Raw genomic sequence first — 23167 nt, 5'->3', positions numbered from 1 at the left:
CTGATGCTCTCCCAACTGAGCTATCCAGGCTCACATTTGGGCCCATGGGGGGCATATTTGTGACATGCAGGGGGGACCCCGCTTTCCTGCAGCATTGCCGGGACAATGTGGGGACCCGCTTTGATATTTCCCACTCCCACACCACCCCAACGGGGCTGCCGGCGCAGCCCAGAGCGAACACCCGACCCCTGGGAATGTCCCTGGGCACGGATGGGGCGCAGGGACGCGCCCCGGGGAGATGCCGGAGCCGCGGGGACGCGCGGGCGGGGAGGGGAGCGGGACGCGGCGGGAGCGGCTGTGAAACCCCCGCCGCCCGCCGAGGGAGGCAGGAGGGGCCCGCGGGGGACAGGAGCAGCAGCGGCGGCTGTGGCCGCACAGGGGCCCGGGCTCTGCTCTGTGCCTGCAGCCCCTCGGCTCCAATCCGAGTCCCAGCGGTGATTTTACAGGAGCCGCGTTAAAGCGGGAGGGAGGCGGCTGCGGGGGGTTGGGTTACAGAGACACAGAGCCCGCGGTGGGCACCTCAAGGCCATCCCACATGTTCTCTTGCCCTCCTTCCCCATTCCCCAGGAAGGGACCGTTTTGCCCCATAGGGAGCCCACCCTGCCAGTCCAGCCTTGCCCGGCTCGAAGGGACTGGAGAAGATTAAAGCCGCCCCCAAACTGCAGACGGGGTGGGGGAGCCCGAGGGACAGCCCGCAGAGAGCCCATGGGGCCTCTTCAAACACCTCGTGCGAACTAATTGCCTTCATTAGAGCAGCCAGTGATAGCAGCAGCCCCTCTCTGCTGGGGCTGGGGACAGCTCTAATGAGCCGGGGGAACGATGGCCTCGGGACGGCCCTGGAGGGGAGATCAGAGCCCGTACGTTCGGTGGGAGTGTGTGCAGTGTCGACTGAACAAGAGCACAAGCTTAATTACCCTGATTAATTAGAACCCACTGCTTTTAACCCGTGCACCCACCGGTGCACGGCCCCGCGGCAGCCACGAGGCACCGCAGCCCCCCGGGGTGGACACAGCCACACATGCGGTGGTCCCTGGATCCCACAAAGGCACCATAAGGACCTCAGACCGTTCCGGGAGGCGCTCGGAGGCATGACCCTATAGAGAGGGACTGAGTCCCCCCCTCCCCGAGTCCCGCGAGCAGGAGGCTCCCGGGTGCGTTTCCGCAGCTGCTCCCCCGAGTCCTTTCTGTCCCCTTTCGGCCGCCGTTAGCCCGGCCCCTGGGGGCGGAGACCCCGCCCACCCGGAAGGGCCCGCCGGGACCACGTGGTGCGGGACCACGTGTTGGCAGCGTCATGGCGTCGGCGCCCAAGAGGTTCAAGGTGCGGGGCGAACCGGGGGCTCCCGGGGAACTGGAGACACACCGGCTCCTGGGACGGCGGCGCTGACGGGATCCGCGATCGGTCTCGTGCCTCCTTCCCCTTCACCCCATGTTCCCATCCACAGGCGGCGGTCGAGAGCGATGCCCAGGAGAAGCGTAGTGCCGACCCCCTCTCCGGGTTCCTGGCATGGTGCGGGCAGGCCGGGGTGGAGCTGAGCCCCAAGGTGAGGCACAGCGGGCCGGCCCGGGCACGCCTTAGGTCCGCCCTGGTCTCTTCGTTCCGCCCCTCACCGCCCCCTCTGGCCCCAGGTCCGGCTGAGCAGGGAGGGCGCGGTGGCGGGGTACGGAATGCTGGCCGCCGAGGAGCTGGAGGCGGGAGAGGTGCTCTTCACTATCCCTCGCACGGCGCTGCTGTCCCAGCACACCACCTCCATCCACGCACTCTTGCAGGAAGGTGAGTGCAAGCTTCTTGTGTCACCCGAGTCAGCTGTGCCTTTTAAAGGAGTAAATGGGTCTGTGGAAAAGCCTCGGGAACGTTCCTGGTTTGCACAGGATGTTGTAGGGGTGTTTGATACCAGGTAGGAAAGGGGAGGGCTGGGCAGCCTCCTCGCTTCCCTAACAGCTGTACTGGAGAGGGAGGAAAGTCCATCAATGCAACATTTCCAGCTTCTAAGTGACAGGTACCCATATGATGCTGCTTTCCTTGAAGCACTGATAAGAAGTTCCTTGGTTCCTGAAGGCACACAGAGCCTCAGGCTGAGGAGGGCAAGGCCGTGGGTCCTGGGAGAGCTCATCCATAACTCCTGAGAAGCAATTTCTGGTCCTGGTTCAGCTCAGGACAAACACAAGACAAACCAGAATAAAAGCTCAACCCCTGTCTCCAGGCTGAAGACAAGGCACAGAGGCTTCTCATATCAGGTTTTGGTTCTGAAATGCTGAGCAACTTAGGTTTTCTCCATCCTGTCTGGTTCTGTAGCCCAGGAGTCCCTGCAGAGCCAGTCCGGTTGGGTCCCTCTCCTGCTGGCCTTGCTCCACGAGTACACAGCCAGCAACTCCCACTGGCAGCCGTATTTCTCCCTCTGGCAGGACTTTCGGAGCCTGGACCACCCCATGTTCTGGTAAGGTGAAAGCAAGGGGGCTTGGGGAGGCTCAGTGTTACAGCTAAAGGCAGGCATGGCACAGGGCAGGGCCTGCTGAGTGCTGTCCTGGGAAGGGATGTGGTCCTGCTGGGTGACCCCAACCCTCTGTTCTAGCCCTGTGCTGGCACTGGCAGCAGCCTGAGGGGCCCTCCTGGAGCTGCGTTACAGGGAGAGCTAGAGAACAAGGAGCTGGAGAGCATAGGGACGCTGAGATTTTTAAAGAGGAAGGAGTTTATGGACCCTTGGCCCTAGCACAAAGAGAAAAGAAACTGTTTTTCTTGCAACAGGCCTCAAGAAGAGCGAACAAGGCTCCTGCAGGGCACAGGCATCCCAGAAGCTGTGGACAAGGACCTAGCCAACATTGACCTGGAGTACAACTCCATCATCCTGCCTTTCATGGAGACACACCCTGACATCTTTGACCCCAAACTGCACACTCTGGAGTTATACAAGGAGCTGGTGGCATTTGTCATGGCTTACAGGTGAGAAGTGAGGGCTTTGCTCCAGGCAAGGATCACGGACAAGGAAGCAGGAATACAGGTTATGTTAGAGGGTGCAGTTGCACAAGAAACCCAGTGTAAGGTGAAGCTTGCCCTGTGCACCACTGGCTTGTCTTAGCTTTCAGGAACCTTTGGAGGAGGAGGAAGAAGATGAGAAGGGGCCCAATCCTCCCATGATGGTGCCTGTAGCAGATATTTTGAACCATGTGGCCAACCACAATGCCAACCTGGAATACTCTCCTGTGAGTACAAAGCTGCTGCACCAGGCATTCTCACAGCTTGGTTCTGTTTTAGTAAGACCTCTGGGAATGGGGGCACAGCAGGGTGAGGTCTCAGCCCGTGGCAGCAAGTATGGCCTGGATCTTGTTAATACAAAGCCCTGCTGCATGTTTGGTGTTTGTTAGGAGGAACTCAGGCTCATCTGAACTCTCTGAAAGCCCCTGTTGAGCAGTGGGATCAGCACAGCTCAGATGCTCTCCTCTCCCTGCTTGCAGCAATGTTTGAGGATGGTTACAACACAGCCTGTGGGGAAAGGACAGGAGATCTTCAACACATATGGGCAGATGGCCAACTGGCAGCTGCTGCACATGTACGGCTTCGCAGAGCCCTACCCCGGCAACACCCACGACACGGCCGACATCCAGATGGTGACGCTGCGCAGGGCGGCTCTGCAGCGTGAGTGGCACCTCAGCCCCTCTGGGACAGGATGGGGCAGGGATCTCTGTTAAACTGGGATGACATGAAAAATAAGCCTGTTCCACAGCATTTCAGGGGGTGCGGCCATGCCTTTGTTTTCTGCTTTCTGTTTCCCCTTCTCCATTCACCTTCCCCCTCCACTGCCATCCCGGCTGTGTTCACAGCTCCGCTGTCTTCAAAACAGGTGCCAAAAGTGAAGCTCAGCAGCAGCTGATCTCAGAGCAGTGGGACTTCTTGTGCCAGCTGGAGATGGTGGGGGAGGAAGGTGCCTTTGTGCTTGGCTGGGATGAGGTGCTGACAGAAGAAGAGCTGTCCGTGACCCTCAAGGTAAAAATGGCCAGGTTGGGGGAAGAGCTGCAAAAGGGAGCACAGAGTGCAGCTGGGCAGATCAGCAGTGCAGAATGGCTCAGTGAAGGGGACAAGCACCTGAAGGCAGTTAGGCACTCCCAGTCCTGTGTGAAGAGTGGTAGGGGATGTGGCTGCCCAGCTCCCAGGTGCTGTTAAATCACCTTCCTCTCCTGAAGTAGCCATTCAGGTGCACTCATATATTTGTCTTGAATGGCTCCATGGCCACTGCTGTTCTAGAAAGCTGTCACAACTTTGCAGGTAAACAGCTGAGATGTTTTACAAGACTTACCAATACCCAGATTTGCTGTTTTAATGTTCTTGTAACCCACAATTACTTGCAGTTAGGTATCTAAGCCAGTTTTAGTCTCTTAACCTTTAGTGCAGCTGAAGAACAGCTCACCTGCTCCATGTGGCTCTTCTGTTCCACAGAGGAGAAAGCCTGATGTACTCACACTGCCAGTAACTTATCTCTTTGCCTGGGTCACTACAGGTGCTCTGCATGTCAGAAGAAGAATTCAAGGAGTATAAGGAGCAAGATGGCTGGGAAGACGACAGTGAGGATGAGGAAAACTCTACTCTTTCAAATGAAGCCCTCTCCAGACTTAAAACCCCTTGCAAGAAGCTTCTTTATGACAGTGTGCTGCTGACCCTGGAGTCCTATGGGGCAGACCTGAAAGCAGAGCAGGACTTGCTAAACAACAAGGAGGCTTATGAGAAACTGAGTCGAAGGGAGCAGCAAGCACTGCATGTGCGCTACGGACAGAAAAGGATCTTGCATCAGCTGCTAGAGCTGGTACAATAGAAACCTCAGTACCCAGGACAGGACCTGGCTGGGGCTGATCCTGAGGGAAAGGTCAGCCTCTAGCCATCTCTTCTGTAGCAGAGAGAACAGATGGCAAGACTGACTGTGGGTCCACTTGTCCCTCATACAGCACATGGATTTTTAGCTACCTCTACATAAAGAAGTATCTTCACAGCATAAAGGTGGTTTTGAGTGGCCTTACTGTACTATGACAGCTCTGGAGCACAAACACCACCTTTTTCCAGAGGCCATAAGAAACCCCAGCCATCCTAATGGCTCTTTCAGGAAGGCGGACATACACTGTCAGAACAGCAGAATGATGCCTCATTCAGCATCGGAAATTTAGGGCAAGAGCTGCTTCTTGTCCAGATTAAGAGGGCAGAAATCCAGCTCTTGCCTTGGAGAGGTTCAGAGTAAATATCTAGCAGTTGGACCTGCTGACAACACTAAACTCTTCATCTGTACATGCTTTATGTTGAACATTTTCAAGAGTACAGGCCCTTCTAGCTGGTCTTCATGTAGACTCAGTATAACAAATATTTCCTTTTATTTCCACAAAAGGTATTTCTGTGTCTGCTTGAGACTACTCTGGAGGACTGTCACAGTTCTACAGCTGCTGCAGGCTGACAATTTGATACACACCCTCTGCTTAATGCAGTTCTACTCTGAACTCACTTTGGTTCTGCATGACAAAACACTGATGGCTGACAGGCCAAGCTCTATTTAATAAAACGAGTTTTCTTACTCAGCCCATGCTTTCTACTTCAACAGAGTGTGAAGTCCCATCTAAAAGCAGGGGGTTGATTGGTGCTGCTGCAGTTAAAAGTATTGCAGATAAACAAAACCCAAACTGCACTCATGACAAAGCTCAGCTACAGCCTTGCCTATAATGCTTGGGGACAGGGTGGTTTAACAGTACTGAGGGGAGCTTGCTCTGGTTCCCCAGATGGGAAAATAGTGAATTTGACCAGGATCTCACACAGCTGCTGTTATCCTTCATAGAGACACGGTTAAAATTGGTATTTTGGTATCTCATGTCTCTCCAAAGAAATCATATTGAAAAATGTACATGTCAGAGGAGTATTACATTTGGTATCTTCCTTAACATTTGGGGTTTGGGTTACACTTGTTTTTTAGGTATGCACAAACTTGGTGATGACCAAAGCATATAAAATGTTTGAACGCAGTATAACAAGAGTTTGTTATACCTACTGGTTGTAACTGTTTGTCTGCATGGGCACTGGAAGTCCTATCTCATTGGAGAAAAGCATTTTGAGAACTTCACTTTTAGAGTGTATTTTTGGATCATGGGGAAAGCTTGGAGGGGATTCACTTACTAACAAGAAATTGATTATGTGGTGGCATTTGTATCTATTAGAGAATTGTGGAAAATGGCCTCAGAATGGATCCTGCAATTAATGTTACTTTGTTGCCAGGAAGGAAAATGGGGTGAAGTACCAGATGTTGATCTGTTCTTTGCATTGCAGAATAATGATAAGGCTGGGAAGGCAGCAGACTCTCATGTTTTAGCACTAGAGAAATAAAAAAGAAGTGTAATGAAGAGAATGAGATGGAGAAGAGAAAGGAAAGAAAAGGAGAAGAGATCAGGAAAAGGGATGGTAAATTTGGTTGATTGCTGTGATAATTGGAAGGGCAGGAGGTAATGTAAGGGAATCAGATTTCAACTGGTAAATTCCCATCTAGTACAAAAAATTAAATGTACTTACTGTAAGCAGAACAGGCACTGGAAACAATTTCCTACAGAACCCAGGGCCATAGGTAATCCTCAAAGATGGGATGCTCCAGAAGTAGGAAGACTGCTTACACTCAACTGGGATTTAGACTGAGAGGCAGCTGAGAGCTCCCAAGAATGCCCAACAGAACTCCTGGTCACAGTAAATTTAGGGAATGAAAAGGTAGAATACCTAAGAGAGGAGCAACTTGGATGTAAAGGAGTCTTCAGTAAACAAAGCACATCTATAGCTGGAACTATTGGGGGAAAAAGGAAATAGGGCCATTCTTCCAGCCACTCAAATTTGGAATTGTAAAGACCTTTATAAAATTCCTATACATATCCAAATGCCCAAGGCCATTATTAGGAAGAGGATTAAGTAAATTAAATCCAAAAAGAACCCTTAAAAAAAAAGAACAGATCCAAATACATAAACCAGAAGAAAAAGCCCTGGGAGCACAAGTGTTTACGTTACAGGATCAAAAGACCTAGAGAGGAAGAGATACCCCAAAAACTAGAAAATGGGGTGACTCCTGTCATGTAGGTGACTGGCACACCTGCAAGACCACAAGATGCAAAACTGGTAACAATCTAATTAAAAGCAGGCACCAGACTGGTTAAGATGAAAACAATACCCTGATAAATTGGAAGCTAGAAAGGGACTAGAGCCAAACATTGAAAGATTTATTAGATTTGACTTGCTTCAGGAATGCCAGTCAGTTTAATACCCCAATTCTACCAGTTAAGAAACCACAATCAGATAAGTATCAGCTAGTCCAAGATTTAAGAGCCATAAAGCTTGCATACAAGATATGCATCAACCACATAAAAAGACAGTGATCAATAGTTTAGGGCATTAGACTTGAAAGATATTCCCTTAAAAGATGTCCTTTTGTAACCAACTGGATGCCGGAATTCAGGAGCTGTTTGCATTTGAAGGGGAGAATCCTCCAACAGGGGGCTGTCAATTCTGCTGGACTGTTTTACCACAGGGATTTACGAACAGCCATGCAATTTCTAGAAAACAATGTAAAACTGTGTGTCCTTGGGATTGGAATGGGAGGCATAGTAAAATGTATAGTGAAGAAGAAATGAGAATTGTGTCCACAGTTCCAACTTCAAAAGGCTCAGTTTCAGCACAGCTGATGACCTGGCAAAGAAATGCCATGGAATTGTAGGACCTAGCCACAATCTACTCCTTGACACAGATGTGACTAATGCCTGCAACAGAGAGAGAGAATTCCCTTTGAGCTGCCATCCATTGGCACAGCTGGCTCAGTGATCCCTTGGAGCTGTTTTTTCCTCTATGCAGCAAATGCAAAGGTATGAACCCCTTAAACCTGAGCAGGAAATCCTGACCTCTGCCCACACCACAGCAGTCAACTAAAGTAGTCAGCTTAAAGAAGGTGATGTTATCTAAAAAGAAAGAAGTGAAGCTCTATTGCCTAGCACCTGCTAGGTTAAAGGACCTTGCAATATTAACAACATGAAGCTGCCTACCCTTACAATAGCTAACCACAATCTTGGGCAGATTCCTGCTGCAGGGAGATCACAGCAGGTGGAAGGCACTAGAAATGAAACTGATGGGCTGTCTACGCTCTATATACCTCCAATGCAGTCTCCTGTCTGAGACAAACTGCTCATGAACTTGCAACTAAGCCATTTCTGTTTCCTTTCTGATGCACTTCAAACAAGACCCTGTCTAGTCATTACATCTGCCCACTGACCTCATGCTAGAGAACAAACCCGGGTACTTTCAACAGGCAGTGCCCAAAACACGCTGGAAAACTGCAGGTTTTGGATGGGTGGAACAGGCTTTGGAAGACACCAACTGGCCAGGACAGAACTGGAGAGAATAAGCACAGTGGCACGTGCTGCATGTCATGACTTTAATGTGTAACTACAGTATGCATACATACAAGAGTGGGAGAACTAAAGCCCAAGAACTAGAAAGGCTACAAAATACAACACGTGGACCAATACTTTACAAAACATTGAAAATCCTTACAAAATGGGCTGTATTGGTCCTTCGGGTTTTTAGTTTTGTTTAATTTTTTCCTTTTTTCTTTTTTTTCCTTTTTTTAGGTTTTTTTACAAACTTATACTGTGTGGTCACAGGGGAGGGTGGGAAAAGGTCTAGATTTAACCCCTCATCTTTCAAAATTTACAACTGTCAAAAAAAAAAAAAAAAAAAGAAGCTATAGGCCTGGTCTCTGGTTTATTTACTGAAAACAGCTGACCCTCATCCAAAGGGCCTGTTTCTTCTCCAACATAAAGGAGGTGTTCTCTGACTGCCACTCCACTTGCTGTCTATCAGCATTTGATGAGGGTGAGAGGAAAGCAACCCTGAACCTTAACCCTTCCCTCACCCCTCCTGTACTCCACAGAATTCCCATATTCCAAACACATCCACTTTTTTTTTTAAACAACTTAGTGATTTAAAGGTCCCCCATTCACATAAAGAAAAATAAGTTACTGGCTTTTCAATATTCTTTGGGAGTCTGGGAATGTCAGGACAAGGAGGTCTGCCCCAGACAAGTGCTTGGCATCAGCAGCTGCCCCTTTATTACAAGATGGACAGGCACCAGTTACCCACCTGCCTTTTACACAATTTGCACAAACCCAAAAGTCCAGACAAATGTTTCTGTTCCTTGTATTTACACTAGTTCAAATGATATTCACAGCATCTTCTGAAGTTTGGCCAAAAGTCAAAAAAATTGTTTCAAACTTTGGAACATGCCCACATAAGACTTTCACCCAGGGTCTGTTGTGTCTACCCAATCAAGGGGGCTGGGAAGGTCAGGAGGAGCCTTACAGAGTCTTCAGTCAGCTGATGGGACAGGACCTCCAGGCTGGCACTCTTAAAACGCAGGATGCAGCTCATCTAACTGGCACCAGTCCCTTCCATAACTTGCTGGGCCTGCTTCTGCCCCATGCAGCACTGTGCAACCGACTGGAACAACCTGCACACAGAAGCAAAGCAATGGTAGGTGCATTTATGGCAGCAAATGGATGCTCTGAAACCTCAAGTTTCAGCTGCTTCAGAGATACCATTTTAATGATTCTGTGGTTAAGTTATACTCACTTCTCAATTTCTGGAGCGCAGTGAACAAACTCATGGTTCCAGAACTTAAAGGCTGGATTTTTTATCAGCTCAATAAACGTAATGAGGAGACCCCAGGGATGAGGCCTATTTACAATCAGTCGTTCCAAGAGAACCCTGAAATCCAAAAGTTAGAACACTTAGAGCTCAAAGATCAAAAACAGAGAAGGAAGGAAAGCAAAAAGCTGAATGTTGGCCAGTTAAAGGCTGTCCCTCTGACCTGGTGATCTGCTCCTGGATGGCCTCTGTGTTGGCCTCTGCAAACAGGTAGAGCATGGTGCAGCTGAAGTAGTGGGTGTGACTGTTGGGGTACCGCAGCTGGTTGGCGATGGCGTTCAGGAAGAGGTACCGGCCTGCAGGAGAGAACACTGAGCGCACACAGCTCCCCTTGCACACAAAGAGGGATAAAGAAGCAACAGTGCTGGAGACTGATGTCTGGGACCCTTATGGAGGTACGTGAAACAAAACCAACTGAAGGTATGTAAAAGCTGTATCAACCCAGGCTGATGGAGAACTAAGAATTCAATTCTTCACTGAAGGCATTTCTAATTCCCTTCAAAACTTTTAATTTTTGGTTAGAACATTGCTCCTATATTCAGAGTTTAATATTCTAACATAGCATTTATTTCTGTGAATTCACTATCAGCTACGTGAAATCAGAATCATCAAGGTTGGAAGAGACCTTCAGGACCATCAAGTCCAACCATCAAGCCAGCACTACCCCATAACCACTTGCAACAGGTCCAGACACCTCTCAAACACCTCCATGGATGGCAACTCCACCACCTCCCTATTCCAGGAGCAGCCTATTCCAATATCAGACCATGCTAACAGTGAAAAAAGCGTTTTCTGGTATCTGAATCTTCCCTGTAACACTTTAAGGCCATTTCCTCTAGTCCTCTCACTGCAGGCATGGTAGAAGACCCCAATTCACTACAACCCATCAGAGCTTGGGTTTCTCTGAACCTCCTCTTCACTAAACAAACCCAGCTCCCTCAACCATTTCTCACAGGACACGTTTTCCAGACCTTTCACAAGCCTTGCTGCCCTTCACTAGATGCATTCCAGCACCTCAATATCCCTTCTAAAGTGAAGGCCCACTTGCTGTAAATGTGATGTTGCATGAACTAGCCGTGTTTTCCAGCTCACCTTCAGTATCCAGATCTACTGCCAAATTCTGGAAGATGTCCATGTGAGCTGAGTGGGTGATGGTGCTCATGGAGGGTGTGCTGCCTTTGTTGTGAATGTGTGCAATAGCTTGAGTACCTACGTAGAGCACCAGTGCATTAATCAGCTGGATGTTGTAGCGGTTGCCAGGTTCATTTGATACCTAATAACAAAGATATGAAAAGCATTAACAGTCAATATTCCTTCAGCACTCAAAGGTACAGCATGTACAACAACAGCATCCAAGGATCTTATTGATTATCCAGAAGACAACACACCGGGACATCCGCAAATTCAATTTGGCATTTGGCCTTTTTTTTAATACACATACACTAGAAAGCATATATTATAGTGCATATATACGTGTGTGTGTATATATATATATATATTCAAAAACACCAGCAAAGTGTTGACACAACAGATTTGTTTTTGCTCTCTGACTAAAGGAAAACAACAGGTAAGCCAATGTGAATTCAGCAGCAGTGCCAGACAGTGGCTGAAACATCCCCACTGTCTGATTGTTTCTGTCTAAGCAATTCCCTGAGGAAGTCCAACTTCAAGTCTGCTGCAAGCCAAGCCATGAGATGTCTGAAATGAGGTTTTAGCCAATTTGACCTTTTTTACCCTTGAATTATTGGCATCAGGATCCATATATTTCTGTAACAATTAATCTATTTGGAGTCAAAATTTAATCAGATTCTAAAAGATTTCAATGCATCCTATCAGGGAATGGCAAAAGATTTATTCAGAGTGTACATTTTCACAGGCTTTTCTACTGCCTGGAGCTGGCTAACACACCAACAAAATTTCAGGAAAGCATGGTGGCTGAATCAGTGACATCATCTGTGCCACATTATTTAAATTGAGCACCCACAGAAATCTCAAAAACCTCAAACTTACTTGTAAGTTGCTCCGCAAGTCAGACAAAAAGGTGACCGGAGAACGGGTTTTGAGATAGGAATCCAAATCTTTCTTGAACTGAGGTGGCATCACTCCAGTGAAATTTGTGAGTATTCGTGGAGCAATGTTAATCTCACTTAACATGTCCACCTGTTGACAGAAAACTCAGTCAATTAAACCATCAGCAATGGAGCAAATTGAAAAGCAGATCCATAAGCAATATTACATCAACTATTGCAGCTGATCACTTTTCCTTCCATCAATGAAATGGTAACACCTGACTTTTGCAGGTTTTAGAAGAAACTTGATATCTAACACGCAAACTTATTACATTATGTCTTGAAGAACTGAGAGGATAAAACAATTCAGGGGTGAAGGCCACAGGGAAATTCAGTCACTGCCTTTGGGGTCTCCCCACCTACACTCTAGTTTGGTAGTTTCAAAAGACACAAACATCCACACAAGTCAAGAACAGCCTTCTTCAGTGACAATGAGCACTGCAATTTCACTCCCATCACCCTGCACAGCTCAGAGAAGAGCAACAGGACAGTGCTTTGGCAGTGTGAGAATGTTTCCTTCTAATCATTCCAGGGTTAGTTGCCTAGCAGATACCTGAAGATTTAATTAAATAACTTTAACACCTGGATAGAGAGTATTTTGAGCATTAAAATTCCTATTATCAAACTCCTTTAAAGTAAATTCTACCTTTAGGTTGGGGGTGAAAGGGTCTGGAAGCCTCATGTTCCGTGGGAAGGCACTCAGGATCAGATTCCTTAGTTGAATACAGTTGGGTGGGATCACATCACAGAACCCATAGTGGTAGTCACAAAGAAATTCTGGGAAATCATGCAACAAGACCAGCAACACACGCAGAGTGCCCTGTGAAATAAAATATTAAATATAAGAGGTGTGTAACTGCTGAAACTGTCCAAAAGCTTGTAGAGCCATCATTCTACGTCATGTGGCTAACGTTACCAGAAGGAAACTAAGCTGGGAGAGCAGCCTGCTTCCCCCACAATTTCAATTCAACTCTCAGGCATAGGTTAGAAGAAAACAGCTAATTCTGTTTTGCTGCCAGATTACCTCTACTTTCAGACAACTTCGATTGGAAGCATCTATTAGTTAACTTTTTTTTACCTTGTAAAGAATTTGCATAGGTTTGGTGAGTTCCACATTTCTAAGGAAAGGAGCCAAGTACTTGAACAGATCAATCAATAACTGGGCATACATAGGCCAACCCTGTCAAGAAAAGAACAGCAGGTGGAAAACATGCAATGAAGACCGATTACCTTAATTACAAAACTATAATTATATTGATCTTTATATAAAACTGGATGGAAGAGCTAGCAAATGCCAGCTTAACCACTCAGTGCAGCACAGCTCATTTCAAGGGCTTCAGCTGCACACCATTGTGCCATGGGGGTTTCCAGAACCCGCAACATGCCATATCGAGCTGACAATATTTAGCCCAGAAGGAAGGCTACAGCTCTTCTAGACACTGACAAAGGCATGTTCATCCAATTCAATTCACCCTGTGTTCCATAGTTATTGACACACAGACTCTGCTCCATGCAGTTAGGTTACTGTGAATATGGAAGACAACAAAAACAGAACAGCCATGCTACTAGTGCACTTCAAGAGATGTGAAACAGCATCACACCAGATAAACATCTGGGTGAGCTTTTTAATTCAGAAAAGATAAACTGCAGCCACACCTTCTGCTGTGGTGTATGTGCCAGCATTCTTGCAATAAATATCCGATGGGAGATCAGTTCCAGCCAGGCATAAACAAAACCTGGAGCTTTTGTAGGCCTCAGGATGTGAAATGTGTTACTGAAAGAAAAGTTAGAGCAGGTTAGAAGTGCACAGCAATAAGATTGCTTTTCATAACATTGAGGGAAAAACACAGCCCTAAAAGCAAAGGCATTTGAGCATCTTGGGTTTTACCAGTCACCTTCCCTAAAACAAGCAAGTGGTCAGTCCACAGTAGAACCAGTTACTCTAAAAATTATTAAGCCACCACAAAGAACAGTCAGATAGCCTTTAAGTGAAAATCCTTGATCCTGCCAAGAAAGGATGAGCACTGTGGCCAATCCCAAATACATACCAGAAAGCTGTGAGTGTCTGGAAATTGATGGTCTCCAGTACATGCTCAGGAGCATTTAATTCCAACAGCAACATGATGAAAATGCGATGGTATGGAAGTTGCTGAAACTCACTCTGCCGAACATCGTGGTCTTGCAGAAGAACTCCCACCACAATACCAAGAACCTAAAGAGATTAAGACATGTGAAGACAGCAAGAATTACTCTGCAAGTCAGACTACAGATAATAGTTTAACCATCAGTAAAAAAAACCAAAACAGTACATTCTATCAAGAACCAAAACTCCTAGTTATTAAAAGTATTGCATAAATTAATAATACAATTTGTTTCAGCAATTCCCAACTACTATGCTTTGCCCTCCCTGTCCCTTGGACCACAGTCATAATGACTAACTAACTGGGTAGTATCTGAAGGTCTTAATTACCTAAGACCATCCAGCCATAAACCAAGTAGTGTGAGAGCAAAGACAAGACCCTCACAACATGAAGGTAAATACTCAGGAATCAACAACCTTAAAACAGCTGCTGACGTTTTCATTTCAACGCACAAAGATGAATTTCAGATTGGTCTGAGACGAAATCTTTGTGAACAAGAAAGCCACTAGGCATCTTGGTGGTTCACTCAAATCAGTGCTCATCTGACACTTCAGCAGCAGCCCACATTAAGGTCTGCACCTCAGGTTTATCAACAAAGGTACAGGTGACAACATACTTTAAATGCAATAAGGACAAGAAGGATTCCCAACCTTATTCAGGAGGTTGATCTTTGTGACTGTGTTGGTTGCCTCCCCAGAGTGCTTCACCAGCAGTGCAATGAGTCGCACAAAGGCATCCAGGTTGTGGTAGCACTTGGCTCGAATCATAGTGGGGTTGGCTGCAGGATTGTGCTGTTGCTCGGCCAGGGCTCGATAGCTGATCTCAACACACATTTCGGTGCAAAGACGGAAAAAACGGGTGATCAGGTCATCTGTTTTCAGGATCCCCTGCTGGTGCATCTAACCAGGAAAGGAAAAGACGTCAGCACTGTAACCACAGACAGTTCGTTTTACAATTTATTTCAAACACACCCTTTACAAAGCATCCACCTTGACTGCCACAGTTAAATTTTTGCCATACTCTCCTGAGAGATTAATGTTTGCAAGGCAATTTGAGGGTGGCAACACAATTTTAGCAAGCACATTTATTCTCAAATAATAATCTTTTGAATCCCAAATATTTCCAACCATCAGCATAGCTAAGAAGCCTGTTTCAGCATGAGTGCTGCCACCAGCATTCAGCCTTGCATGAAGAACATGAGAAGTACAAGCTCTGGGAAGGGGAGATTCCCATTTCTAGCTCAGGATCATCACTAATTTGCAGCCCCATTCTGTAGAAGCAAACTGCATTTGGAAAGCAAATTTTCCTTACATGGACATTACACACAGAGGAAGACTGGGTGGGCTCTTTTGCTTTGCAAGAGGGAGTTGTTTTAATAATATAAAAAACCCCAGAGACCTCTATTTCATTTGTTAGCCACAGTATTAGAACCATCAAAATGAAACAAATTACACTGCAGAAAACTGGGGGGTTTTGAAAAAAGCATTCTATTTCTAAACTCCTACTGGACATAAAGCTGTAAAAACAGCACAGCTGTAACCTGGAGACAATGTGGAGAACTTTTAGAGAAACTTTTATTCTAAAAAGCCCAAAGAATTTAGGCATCTGCTTTCAAAGTTTCGTAGTTCTTCTTGTCCTACAGACTTGTGGGAAGGAAGCAACACTTTGGCAGTCATACAAATCCAGTAATAAAACCTTATTTAATGTAGTTATTACAGAATATTCCTTTAGAACTTACTACTAAAGCCTGTAAGGAAACAATTGTAAATAAACACTGCACTTCAATATATTTAAATTGCTATTTCAAAACTGATTAAATATGTACAAAAGGTGTGATCAAACAAGTGTGATAAAAAGTGAAGTGGGACAGAAGCGTACTAAGTATTATGAGCACTCTATACTGAAATTTGTTTTAGAAGCGTGATTTAAAGTAAAACGTGAGGTCACAGAAATAGGTCAAATGCTTCTTTAAGATGTACATTTAGCATAATATCTATTAAAAACATTCAAAAAGTTCTATGCAGTAGAAGTCAGAACAACAGAAAGCTGTCTATAACCAGTACGCAAGGACACTAAAATCAAATTAAAAACCCCTATGGCATCAGTCACAATTTTCTGAAGCTTGAGCTTATTTTCATTAGTAGCTGCAAAGTCTGCAGCGTTTCTGTGGTAGTGTCACAAACTTAAAAAGAACACAATGCAAAAAGGCCATGTCAGGGGCTTTCTCCCAGCTGCAGTCAAGGAGCTGCATGCAAGGAACATAGTTTTAGGGAGATGCCTGCAAATACTGGAGTTACTACACATGCTGATCCCCACGGAGGGGATCTCCCTCCTCAATCACACCTAGAAAACAGATGGTATGTAATGTTCACCACACCTGTTAAAGTGTTTCAGAGTGGCACGTCGGACATTGTTTAAATTTAGACGTCATTTCTGCTAATGAAGTCTCAAGATTTTCCTTATTAATGATTTCATTTTGGAAAAAGATTCCCTTGCCCACACGACCTGAAACAGTTTACCTGAATCTCTACTGGTGACATCCTCCTGTAGGCTGTCAGAGCTTTTACTGCTACCCATAAGGAGCAACACCAGTCAAGGCTCATTACAGAGCATGACAGAACTATTTCCACGAGCTATTTCAGCTCAAGTTCTTTTTCTGCCAAACTTATCCCAGAACTCATGGTCTGAAGTGACAGCCTGTTGCTGCAGTATCTGAAGAACATGACTTGGTGGAGGACAGGGGCTTAATCAACAACAGACAGAATTTTGACAGTAAACTGCCATACACCTGGAAGTTTCACAATGATGTCTATATTCACAATGATTCTATTTCACAATGATGTCTGGTTATAATACTGCTTTAAAATGGAGGGCATCACACCCTACTTATGTTGAATAAAAAGCACCTTTCTTTCCAAAAGCTCTACCTGTCCAACAAACGCAGAGAATGCTTTGGTACTGTCACGGCCTGCTGCAGCTGAATGGTAGAGGTTCACCCACTCCCTCAGCAGGTATTCTGCCTTCTCCCTTAGGCCTGGTGGGTCATCATACTCAGAAGCTTGGGAAATTCCTGAATGCATCATGAAATTAGGACCTCCATGAGCACGGTCAATCATTGCTTCATAGTTTGATCGGACCACTTCCATCAGCTGGGGTAATCTAATGCAACAGACCAGAGCAAGAGCTGGGTTAGAATTCCTCCTCGCCCAGAAGGTGCAGGAACTGGAAGCTCAGTCAAAGAGAGTTGAAAGAAAGTAAATTATTTCTTAAACTAAAACCTTCTATCTTTCAGTCCTCACTGGAATAGCAGCAATAAGTCATGAAAGCAGATACACTTATGATGAAAGAAGGAACACTGAAATCACATAAGCTTTGAAGTTCCACTCCAATTTGTACACGGGAATGCTGCAACAAACCACCACAGGGACTAGAAGCAACTTCTCTTCTGCAGACTTCAGGAGCTCTAAAATTCTCCCAGACAGGGAGATGTCAGAACTGACTGGGGCACTGGATTTGGCTGCAGTGAAAAGCAAGCCATACAGCGAGGACAGTGTATCCATGCCAAGCACAGATGAAAGACTTTGGTTTTGGGATATCCTATAAGCAGCTGTGTTGGTAATGGCAGCTATTGCCATCAGCCAGCTGCTGGCTGTTCTCACATCTATTCAAAGTTCTCCAAGCTCTAATGCATCTCTTACTCAAACCCAGCAACTGCTTCCACCTTACAAAAGGGGGGCCTGCAAGTGCCACAGGTATTTCCAGGTGATGTGGCAACATTTGCTACCCAAATGGTTTGGGAAGTTTGCTGGTGAATACATATGCCACATGAGACTGGTGGAGGATTGCTCTGTAAGCTCTGAACAGAAAGGACTGTCCAATTGGATTGTTTGCAGTTAACTATTTAACATACTGACACCTAGATATATAAAATTTAAGCATGCAGTAATATTGCATAAATTTGAGATAAAGTAGGAATTCAAACAGGTTTCTCACAGTTCGACAGAATTTTGGAGCATAGTGCATGGAGAGATTTTCTTGCTTAAGCATTCAGTTTCACATGCTGCTGCAGCTGCTTCTATTTTGACTAAGATGAGCACATTTACATTAGAGTGACAGTTGAAACTAAGAAAGGACTGCAGCCTCAGGGTAAGTTTAAAGCTGTATGACTGAATGATATGAGACATTGCCTATATAATATGCAAATCATAAATGAGCACAAAATAAAGTAATACATTGCACAATACTATAGCCTCACCCTTCCGGGGCGTTTCCTCTGGAATGGGCATTAATTCTCATGAGTGTCTCAATGGTGTGAAACAGATCTGCTTCTGTTACATGAGCAACACTTCTCTCATCCACCAACAAGATCTTTACCAACTGCATGGCAAAAGCCACAGCCATGTAGTTCAAGCCATTCTCCATGGACTGTCAACATGAAAAAGACAAAGTTCAACCACAGATCTTACAGTGGACTGAGTGCACCCCTCCTCTTTTACCAGAGTAGGTTCTCTTTACCTGAGCCAAGTGGAGGTCATACTGCTGCATGTTAACAAGGTGATTGCGGATTAGCAGCTCCACAGCTTCCACGTTGTACTTGTACTCATCTCTGCATTCGATCAGGCACCTGAAGAATTGGACTTCTTATAAACACTGTACTTCAACAACACAGTTTAAGTGAAACAACTCAAATCTAGTACTTCAGAAACTGACATTCAGTGTGATTTACTATCCACCTTCACAAGAAGGCTCCTGTAGAGTATTCTCTAAGGTAATGTTTAAGTTCAGAATAGTCCCACTCAAACATCTATTGCCCCGAACAACTAGTGACAAGAGCCCTCCAAGAGCTTCAGTTTATTCAGCGTAAGAAGCCCCTCTTCCAAGGATGAATTGGCAGATCTGCCTAGCTGAAGCTTCTGCTACAGGCATATGCCATGTCACATTGCTTGTGACAGCACTGAGATATTCTCTGCAAAATGAGGGGGGGGGGGGGGGGGGGGGGGGGGGGGTGGGAAAGCCCAGACCATGCTCTAATTAGATTCCTATCATGTTCTGGGATGAACCAGCATTATCAGAAGATCTAGTTAATTTTGACAAAAAAGCTGGTTATTTTTTGTCAGTTCAAATTGCAGCAAAGTAAAATATTAACAGGCAGGGAATTCAGAGTAACACGGCAACTCCCAAAAGATGGTCAAAGCTACATCAGTGTCCTTGTTGTCTTGTAACTGACCTAGTTATTTGTTTGTTACACCATGGAGACCCATAGGCACGGCCATCCTGCAGAGCCTTCAGCACCAGCAGGTGACATTCGCGATAGCGGAGCAGGAGATCAGCATCAGCCCCGCTGGTGGCATCCAGCAAGCCCTCTACAGCCTAGAATAGATGCAACCTGTTAGCAGAGGAAAAAACAAGTCCTCTTCCAAATCTTCTGCATGTTACGTCAGCAAGAATTATCACCAGAAAACATGAAAAAAAATCGATTTAGTAATTATGCTGACCTCTTGATAAGACTGCAAGATTTTACCAGCTACTATGGCATCTACACATGCAGTTTACAAAGCTATGCTATCACAAACAAACCTAAAGGTCTCTATGCCCCACTAGCTTTGTATGTGCACCAAATACCATGACAGACTGTGTCAGTCTGTGCTGCAGCTTCCCTAAGTCAATGCCTCCTCAAGCAATTTCTGCATACAGCTCATTGAAAACTACCTGAGAAAATATTTACAGAACCTGCCAACGTCCTTGGAGAAAGCTGCAGAACTCAGATGTATTTGTGTTAGTCTACAGCAAATGAGTTTTACATAGGCAACACATTTTTTTTTATGTCCAGTCCTAGTCAGGACTGGATCTTTCAATAGGTAAAAGCACTAAGAGACAAGAATGAAGTGTCTCCCTCCTGCTTTTGGTTACTTTTGTTTTGGCACTGTTCTTAGATCCTCATGCAGACAGCTCAGTATCCTTACACTATTCTCAAGTGAATTTTTCTCTGTCTGTCACTTGTTCTACACAGGCACTAATGCCAGCTCAGCTCACAGAGCTCACTGCAACACTTCCCACCGGTACAGCCTACAAATTCTGGCTGGGATGGAGTTAATTTGCTTTACAGCATCCTACATGATGCTGTGCTTTGGATTTGTGCTGAAATAGTGTTGACAACACACCACAGTTTTGCCAGCTGCTGAGCAGCACTAGCACAGGATCAAGGCTTTTTCTTTCCCACTCTGCCTCGTGCACCAGTGGGTAGGCTGGGGATGGACAAGAGGCTGGGAAGCAACACAGACAGGACAGCTGACCCAAACTGAAAAAAAGGGATATTCTGTATCATATGACATCATGTTCAGCAATAAAAGCTCAGGGAAAGGAGGATGAAAAAGGGTATTCATGGTTCCAATGTTTGCCTTTCCAGGCAAATGTCACATGTGCTGAAGCCCTGCTTTGTGAGGAGCAGCTGGACATCTCCCTGCTGATGGGAAGTAGAGACCATGAGTACAATACCCTAAGTGAACACAATGGCTCCCTCCCAGTCTTACTTATGGCATTTCCGAAGACAGCAGTTCAGTATTGTCCACCAAGCAGTTCCACAGAATGCATGAAGAGACAAGGTCACCAGCAAGGCAATCCATGAGCGAGGTGAGTAATGAACTCTTAGCTAGTTGTTACAGAGATGAGTTGTCAACACTCACCTTCTGCAGAAGTCCAAGTGCAGCAATGGCATCCCGGGAGTTCCGAGCCACCACCACCGCCTCCAAGAGGCTACGCAAGGCTTGAACTTGAGGATTCATGGCCAGGGTGTGTGGAATGGACTGCAGGTGCTGCTCCAGTTCTGTCATACATTTGTCATAAATCTGTGCTACATCATCTGTAGCCCAAGCCTGCTGCTTAAGAGAAAGTGAGAATCAGTGATTTTTGCACGGATTGCATTTGTGACGCTCAAATACTGACTGACTGGCTCTTCTTCAGAAATTATAGCATCCAGAATTTAGACTTCTGCAGTACTGTGGTTTGTTATGCTGGTATTTTAAGCACACACATATGAGCAAATTAAGCTGTGAAAATAACCAGCGCGTAATTCTGTCAGAGTAACAGAATGGTTTGGGTTGGAAGGATTTTAAAGATTATCTTGTTTCAACTGTCCTGCCATGGGCAGGGACATCTTCCACTAGAGCAGGTTGCTCAAAGCCACACCCAATCTGGCTTTGAACACATCAGGGATGGGCCATCTACATCTTCAGATAACCTCTTCCAGCCTCACAGAGGAGTTTCTCCTAACATCTAATCTAATCTGCCCTCTTTCAGTTTGAAGCCATTCCCCCTTGTTCTGTCAGTAAGGCTTTATGTATGCATACAAAAACTTGTTAAATTATCTCAAAATTCAGACTTGCTGTCCATGATCTTCCTGCAAAAGTAACCTGAGATTTAAATAAAATGTTTCACTGCAACTAAAACTGCATGTAGTAATCTTAAATTGCAGAATTTGTCCCAATTTGGTGTACAAATCCCTAAGACTGAATGGAAGCTTTTTGCCATTACTTTGTCTTTAGAACAAAGGTGTTTTTTCAATGACTGTCCCCAAGCAATACAAACACTTAACTCTTATGAGTCCTTATAACAGAAACACAAGTTCTGCAACAGTCTCCAAAATGGCTGGAGTACTCTCAAGCTGATTAATTCAGAAACCTCTACCTTCATAGGCTGAGCCAAGAATCCTGTAGGTTGAGTTAAGTCATTGGTGGGTAAGAAGCCAGGGACATTGCGTGCGAACTCCTCATAAACAGCCAGCTGTTTTGGGTCCACACCTCCAACCTTTGCAACAAAAAGAACAGGCATTTAACTCACTGATAAGCACCAAGGCAGTAAAAAATGAGGGTAGTGTAACAGGTAGCTACTCTTAAACAGAGTGGCCCAAACACTGAGTAGGATTCAGCTGCTCTGCACTGAGGTCCTATCTCTCCTGCCACACCTCCTAACACAGGGATTTTGCTCTAGAAATAAAACTCACATTCCCAGAAACAGAAATAATCAAATATTGAGAAATGCTCTGCTGAAAGCACATGGTATGTCCTTAAAGGAAGAAAATATAAAGGAGACGAAAGAAAAAATATAAAGACAACAAAACAGATGAGCCATCTTTCAGTGAGAGGAAATGCACAGAAATAGAGACTCAAGGAATTGAGAAAATTATATAAACACTCATTTTTGAATAATGTATTTATGTGTTTCCACACCAATCAAGAAAACAGCAGCTGCACTGCTAGGCAAGAGTAACAATATGTAATTACTCATCTGATGCTGTGCCACCCACTTTTCCTTATCAGGAGGGAGAGAAGAGCAGCATCCAAACAGAACTCACCTTTAACCTGATCTGCTCTGGCATCCGCTCAGCCTGGTACGTTAACACAACAGGATCGCAGTAGCGACGCCCCTCTTGCCTTGCATGCTTCCTGAGCTCAAATTCCTGGGAAAAACAAACACCACACTGCGTTTTAGACACCCATCTGGATGTGTATGAACACATAGACTACTTCTAAAAAGACAACAGCCCCATACTTACAGTTGCAAGCCTCTTGTCCATCTCAGGACCTGCCTTTTCCACAGCTGTCTTCTGGATAAAGCAGCAGGCAAGCTCACAGTTATCCTGTGCTAACTGGGCAGCTGCCTGCTCCATCATGTCCCTCTGCTGTGGGGAGGCTGCCTATTGAAAATCACAATAATCAGTGAAGGATGTAAAATTTCCCTGCATATAACTAGCCTTAAAATCTGCACCACTGCTTATAGAGAACACAAGCAACAAAAAGGAATGCTCTTAGGATCACACTCTCTTCCCATAGAATATACAATATTAAATTTAATTTTGCATAGCTTTGAATAAAACATGTAGGCAAGACGACAGTAAAGACTTTCAACAAGGAACAAAACAGCAGGAGTTCTCCATCTTCTCCACCTACTCATCTCCAGGGCACAGAAATAAAGGCCTGTTTTAGACAGACACACACAGAGTGATGCTAATGCAGGGAAGGCTTTGCATCACAGAAGTTTTCCTACTTCCTAGGTTGTAATTGGAAGATATAAAGGTGCAGCACTAACAGTGCAAAACAGCAGTCCTAAGCCTTTTTAGTGGGTTCCTTTTCTGATAAGGAATCCAATTTTCGGCCTTCCTTCCTTCCTTCTCAGAGTCTGCTTTATGAGAACCCTGAACAGATGCACTTATTTTCCAGGGTACAAAGCAGAAACTTTCACTAGAAATGGAATATATTTATAAAGGC

The 23167-nt window shown here is 45.5% G+C and overlaps 2 protein-coding genes across 4 annotated transcripts in view; one reads left to right on the top strand and one right to left on the bottom strand.

Moving 5' to 3' along the window:
• Nucleotides 1-1260: 1260 nt before the first annotated feature.
• Nucleotides 1261-5445, top strand: SETD6 (SET domain containing 6, protein lysine methyltransferase). The gene is made up of 9 exons (XM_083870015.1): nucleotides 1261-1318; nucleotides 1443-1541; nucleotides 1627-1771; nucleotides 2294-2435; nucleotides 2744-2938; nucleotides 3075-3198; nucleotides 3451-3631; nucleotides 3837-3979; nucleotides 4491-5445. The coding sequence occupies exons 1-9, from the start codon at nucleotides 1292-1294 to the stop codon at nucleotides 4800-4802; spliced, it is 1368 nt and encodes a 455-aa protein (XP_083726141.1). The 5' UTR covers nucleotides 1261-1291; the 3' UTR covers nucleotides 4803-5445.
• A 2584-nt stretch (nucleotides 5446-8029) lies between these two features.
• The window catches only part of CNOT1 (CCR4-NOT transcription complex subunit 1), a 55377-nt gene continuing 40239 nt past the window's right edge, over nucleotides 8030-23167 (bottom strand). For all 3 annotated transcript variants that reach the window (XM_083870251.1, XM_083870253.1, XM_083870252.1), the window contains exons 32-49: nucleotides 22456-22596; nucleotides 22255-22359; nucleotides 21588-21707; nucleotides 20588-20779; nucleotides 19132-19274; nucleotides 18420-18528; nucleotides 18160-18329; nucleotides 16832-17063; nucleotides 14555-14803; nucleotides 13812-13975; nucleotides 13420-13537; nucleotides 12842-12943; nucleotides 12410-12583; nucleotides 11705-11854; nucleotides 10787-10967; nucleotides 9858-9990; nucleotides 9620-9754; nucleotides 8030-9497 (exon numbers count right to left, since the gene is read on the bottom strand). In XM_083870251.1, the coding sequence (XP_083726377.1) occupies nucleotides 9419-9497; nucleotides 9620-9754; nucleotides 9858-9990; nucleotides 10787-10967; nucleotides 11705-11854; nucleotides 12410-12583; nucleotides 12842-12943; nucleotides 13420-13537; nucleotides 13812-13975; nucleotides 14555-14803; nucleotides 16832-17063; nucleotides 18160-18329; nucleotides 18420-18528; nucleotides 19132-19274; nucleotides 20588-20779; nucleotides 21588-21707; nucleotides 22255-22359; nucleotides 22456-22596 (2697 nt within the window). In that variant the 3' untranslated portion in view covers nucleotides 8030-9418. The remainder of the gene's footprint in view (nucleotides 9498-9619; nucleotides 9755-9857; nucleotides 9991-10786; nucleotides 10968-11704; nucleotides 11855-12409; nucleotides 12584-12841; nucleotides 12944-13419; nucleotides 13538-13811; nucleotides 13976-14554; nucleotides 14804-16831; nucleotides 17064-18159; nucleotides 18330-18419; nucleotides 18529-19131; nucleotides 19275-20587; nucleotides 20780-21587; nucleotides 21708-22254; nucleotides 22360-22455; nucleotides 22597-23167) is intronic.

Source organism: Zosterops lateralis (assembly GCF_965231275.1).
Source record: "Zosterops lateralis genome assembly, chromosome: 12".
Classification (NCBI taxonomy): Eukaryota; Metazoa; Chordata; class Aves; order Passeriformes; family Zosteropidae; genus Zosterops; species Zosterops lateralis.
This window is presented reverse-complemented; position numbering and strand designations above follow the sequence as displayed.

What these genes read in the sequence shown, in the direction of transcription:
- SETD6 (XM_083870015.1), top strand. Translation starts at nt 1,292, where the DNA reads ATGGCGTCGGCGCCCAAGAGGTTCAAG. An exon ending in CGGCGCCCAAGAGGTTCAAG is followed by an intron (nt 1,319 to 1,442) that starts GTGCGGGGCGAA and finishes TCCCATCCACAG; the next exon opens with GCGGCGGTCGAGAGCGATGC. An exon ending in GCATTTGTCATGGCTTACAG is followed by an intron (nt 2,939 to 3,074) that starts GTGAGAAGTGAG and finishes GGCTTGTCTTAG; the next exon opens with CTTTCAGGAACCTTTGGAGG.